The sequence below is a fragment of the Colobus angolensis genome, unplaced genomic scaffold (assembly GCF_000951035.1).
Source record: "Colobus angolensis palliatus isolate OR3802 unplaced genomic scaffold, Cang.pa_1.0 Scaffold76, whole genome shotgun sequence".
In the NCBI taxonomy this organism is placed as follows: Eukaryota; Metazoa; Chordata; class Mammalia; order Primates; family Cercopithecidae; genus Colobus; species Colobus angolensis.
Genome location: NW_012121376.1, coordinates 366,215 through 371,236, shown reverse-complemented (window position 1 = coordinate 371,236; position 5,022 = coordinate 366,215). Strand labels below are relative to the sequence as shown.

The following is a 5,022-nucleotide window of genomic DNA, read 5'->3' as shown; positions in this document are numbered from 1 at the left end:
TTTAGTAGAGACAAGGTCTCACTATGTTGACCAGGTTGGTTTTGAACTGAGCTCAGGTGATCCTTCCGCCTTGGCTTACCAGAGTGCTGGGATTGTAGGCATGAGCCATGGCGTCCGACTCGTGTTAACATGTTTCCTGTTTGTAAATCTTAGAACAGTTCCATGAATCAACAGGGACTAATTTCACTATGTTGATCTGTGGACTAATCTCCAAACCTCACATTGCAGGAAAAGCAGCAACACTCCTGCCGCACGCTCCTATCTGGGTAAAGGATGAAGCTGCCGAGCTCCGCACAGGGACACCCGCAGATGCGGCACAGCCAAAGGAGCAATGCAGGAGGGTTCCCTCTGAGCTGCTGGTGGGCACAGAGCTATTCACTGCCTCCTTCTTCCTTTTCTTTTTCTACTGCGCCTGGTCATCATTCCTCACATCAAAACACAGCATCATACTTACTTTTGTGTAGCTAACATAGTTAACAATAAAAAAAGCAGAGAAAAGTAGTACAATAACCTTGAGGTTTTTTACTAACCTAGAGGCGCCACTCAGCGTCTCTAGGCTCACTCCTGTGCGCCTAGCGGACGCCTGTAGTCCCAACTACTGGAGAGGCTGAGGTACGAGAATCGCTTGAACCTGCAGAGGCTGCAGTGAGCCAAGACTGCACCACTGAACACAGCCAGACGTTGCCTCAAAGAACATATCACTAAAAATAAAAGAAGTTTGTGTTGGGAGAAACTCAGAAAGTATAGCAGGGTTTCTCTGTATTTATTATTATTATTATTATTATTTTTATTTTATTTTTTTTTTTGAGATGGAGTCTTGCTCTGTTGCCCGGGCTGGAGTGCAGTGGCCGGATCTCAGCTCACTGCAAGCTCCGTCTCCTGGGTTCACGCCATTCTCCTGCCTCAGCCTCCCGAGTAGCTGGGACTACAGGTGCCGCCACCTCGCCCGGCTAGTTTTTTGTATTTTTTTAGTAGAGACGGGGTTTCACCATGTTAGCCAGGGTGGTCTCGATCTCCTGACCTCGTGATCCACCCGCCTCGGCCTCCCAAAGTGCTGGGATTACAGGCTTGAGCCACGGCGCCCGGCCTATTTTTTTGAGTCAGGGTCTCACTGCGTCATCCAGGCGGGAGCAGAATGGCATGATCTCGGCTCACTGCAACCTCCACCTCCCAGGCTCAAGCGATTCTCCTGCCTCAGCCTCCCAAGTAGCTAGAACTACAGGTGCACCCCACTGTGCCCAACTACTTTTTGCCTTTTTTGTAGAGATGGGGTTTCACCATGTTGCCTGGGCTGGTCTCAAACTCCTAAGTTCAGGTGATCCACCCGCCTTGGCCTCCCACAGTGCTGGGATCACAGGTGTGAGCACTGTGCCCAGTCTCTGTATAATTTCTTAACAGCTGCACATGAGGCCACAATGATGTCAGTCAAGATTCCAATCAAACCACCTAGGTGCTGCTGTTCTTGCCTCTGAGGAGACAGTCGGCACACACAAACCCTAGACTCAGAATGTGGCACAACGCAGGGAAAGGAACGGTGACCTACATGAACATCTTCCTCTTTCAACAGCTCTCGGAAGGTTCTGTGTGTCCAGAGAGAGAGGGCAGCTCTCTGCCAGTCTGCGGAAGGAAGGTACAAGGGTCTCCAGGAAAGGCTGGCTGCGTCCTCTTGAGAAAGAGGCTGTCGGGCCTCTGAGAACAATCTGAACACAAGGAACTGAAACTGAAACAGACAGTATTATGCAAGTTTCACTGGGAGCGGTTGAGCCAATGCTCAGGTGGAAACAGACCATCAACAGCCATGCCACACACACAGCCCCACGTTCAGGGAACCTCAGTCCAGCCCCTGGGAGGGTGCAACACAAAACCCCACGCTCAGGAGACCTCAGTCCAGCCCTTGGAAGCGTGCAGAGCCCCTCAGTGGTCATGACTGTGCACAGCGCTCCAGGGAAGAGCCTATGTGTAGACCTTCCTGCCATCTGACTGTTTCCTTGAGCTAAATGTCCGGAAGCAGAATTGCAGGAACAAAACTGTCTCCCAGGGGTAGGGCTGGTTTGGTCCTGGGTCATGAAACCACCCATCTCTAGGCCTTTGCCAGGAATGGTGTTGCCACCAAAAGCGCACACCACTGGACAAGCGAGACACACTATCAGTGCTGCGTGACCGTGTCCATCTCTGCCCCTGAGGAGACGAGAGCCTCCCATGTTTACAACCGGACTGCTCCAAGGACTGCCGTCCCTGCCCAGCACGCTGGGTAGGGACCATGTTGCCCTCTCCTAAGCTCCAACACCATGTTTTCTTTAAAAACTTGGCACCAGAGGCAAAGTTCCTCAGAGGAAATAACTGGAAATATGTGCATCCTGGATCCTCAGGGGCTGCTCCCAGATTCTGACTTAATTTATCTGGAAAGGGGCCAGGAATCTGTAGTTTCAAAAGCTTCTCAGGTGATTCCGATGTGAAGCCTACAGTTGAAAACCACTATCTATCTATCTATCTATCTATCTATCTATCTATCTATCTATCTATCTAATCTATCTATTTATTTATTTGAGGCGGAGTCTCGCTTTGTCGCCCAGGCTGGAGGGCAGTGGTGCGATCTCGGCTCACTGGCAAGCTCCGCCTCCCTGGTTCAAGCGATTCTCCTGCCTGAGCCTCCCAAGTAACTGGGATTATAGGCGTGCACCATCACGCCCAGCTAATTTTTGTATTTTTAGTAGAGACGGGGTTTCACCATGTCAGTCAGGCTGATCTCAATCTCCCGACCCGATGATCCACCCACGTTGGCCTCCCAAAGTGTTGGGATTACAGGTGTGAGCCACTGAGCCCAGCCTAAAAACCACTATTTTATACTTGAGGCATTCATTAAAATCCTATAAAAGGACAACACTGGTTTTGGTGCCATTTCACCTTTGCTTTTGACATTCAGGGTTTCCAATGCTCATCTTTAAATTCCTTTGTCTGGGCCGGGCACGGGGCTCATGCCTGTAATCCTAGCACTCTGGGAGGCCAAGGCAGGCGGATCACTTGAAGTCAGGAGTTCGAAACCAGTGTGGCCAACATGGTGAAACTCTGTCACTACTAAAAAATATACAAAACAATTAGCCGGGCGTGGTGGCACGTGCCTGTGATTCCACCCACTTGGGAAGCTGAGGCAGGAGAATTGCTTGAACTTGGGAGGTGGAGGCTGCAGTGAGCCGAGATCGCACCACTGCACTCCAGCCTGGGCTACAGAGCAACACTCCATCTTTAAAAAAAAAAAAAAATTCTTTTTTCTGAACAATGTAAGGAACATTTACTAGACGAGACGAATGAGAATTCTTCTTTCCAGAGAAAGATACTTTTTGTGAATACTGATCTTTTAATTCATCTTTCCTATAAATACCAACATCTATTTCCTTACAACTACAGGCGTGTAGCTGTCTTCATACAACTTCACTTTACACTCAGAGAACAGAAGAAAAGGCAGTGCCTGATCAGCAGTCAGGCTGCCCAAGCAGACAGTAGAGGTGGCCATGACAGCCAGCCTGACTCAGGAGCTGCCCCTGAGATGGGCATGAGGCAGAAGCAGACCTCGGCCTTCTGGTCTGAAAGCTGCGTAAACTTGAAACGTACAGCAGAATGGAAAAATAGGAAATGACTGAACCTACCTTTTTAATAAGGCCTGGAGATAAGTAGCTGCGCAAAATATCTCGTGACTGGGAAGAAAACTTGCACAGAGAGTAAGAAATTGCCGCTGTACAAAATCTGCAAACAGAAATCATAACATATAAATGTTATCCATACGAAATAAGGGATGAAGGAAAAAGTTACTTTCAACGTCACAAAACTGAGTTTAGTGCATTCTAAACTGGATGACCTGAGCATCGGTCCTTGCTTTTTTGGTTTGTTTGTTTTGAGACTTGTCTCGCTCTGTTGCTCAGGCTGGAGTGCAGTGGCACCACCTGGGCTCACTGCAATCTCTGCCTCTGGGTTCAAGTGATTTTCCTGCCTCAGCCTCTCAGGTAGATGGGATTACAGGCATCTCCCACCATGCCCAGCTAATTTTTTTGTTGTTGCTGTTATTGTTTTTTGTTTTTTTGAGACGGAGTCTCGCTTTGTTGCCAGGCCAGAGTGGAGCGGAGTGATTTCGACTCACTGCAAGCTCTGCCTCCCAGGTTCAAGCAATTCTCCTGCCTCAGCCTCCTGAGTAGCTGGGACTACAGGCGCATGCCACCATGCCCAGCTAATTTTTTGTATTTTTAGTAGAGATGGGGTTTCACTGTGTTAGCCAAGATGGTCTCGATCTCTTGACTTCGCGATCTACCCACCTTGGCTTCCCAAAGTGCTGGGATTACAGACATGAGTCACCGCACCCAGTCAATTTTTAAATTTTTCTAGTAGAGATGGGGTTTCACCATGTTGGCCAGGCTGGTCTCGAACTCCTGACCTCAAGTGATCTGCCCACCTCAGCCTCTCAAAGTGCTGGGATAATAGCATTAGCCACCGTGCCTGGCCCAGTCCTTGGTTTATTTTTAATTTGATACAGGGCCTTACTCTGATGCCCAGGCTGGAGTGCAGTGGCACAATCACAGCTCACGGGGTCACTTAAACCCAGAAGTTCAGGACCAGCGTGGGCAACATAGTGAGACCCCATCTCTCACTAGCTGGGTGTGCGGATGTGCGCCTGTGGTCTCACCTACTGGGAGGCTGAGGCGGGAGGATCACGTCAGCCTGGGGGACACAGCAAGAAACGTCTCATTTACTCAACATATGTACCTACAGTAACACCCATGTGAAAAATTCTCACTTGTAACCAAGAACGTCAGAGTGAGATGCCATGAGGCAATGGAGATGCCGAAGCACTGTCATGGTGTTCTTAGGGGTCTAATGTTTCTGTTTTTCAGATGCATATTCGAGCCGGGTGCGATGCTCACGCCTGTAATCCTAACACTTTGGAAGTCCAAGGTGGGCAGATCACCCGAGGTCAGGAGTTCAAGACCAGCCTGGCCAACATGGCAAAATCCCATCTCTACTAAAAATACATAA

The 5,022-nt window shown here is 49.2% G+C and overlaps 1 protein-coding gene across 1 annotated transcript in view; it reads right to left on the bottom strand.

Annotated features, from left to right (window-relative positions):
• Nucleotides 1-5,022, bottom strand: part of FANCA (Fanconi anemia, complementation group A) — a 77,381-nt gene that overhangs the window by 23,066 nt on the left and 49,293 nt on the right. The window contains exons 24-25 of the mRNA XM_011927977.1: nucleotides 3,645-3,741; nucleotides 1,544-1,720 (exon numbers count right to left, since the gene is read on the bottom strand). Coding sequence (XP_011783367.1) covers nucleotides 1,544-1,720; nucleotides 3,645-3,741 — 274 coding nt within the window. The remainder of the gene's footprint in view (nucleotides 1-1,543; nucleotides 1,721-3,644; nucleotides 3,742-5,022) is intronic.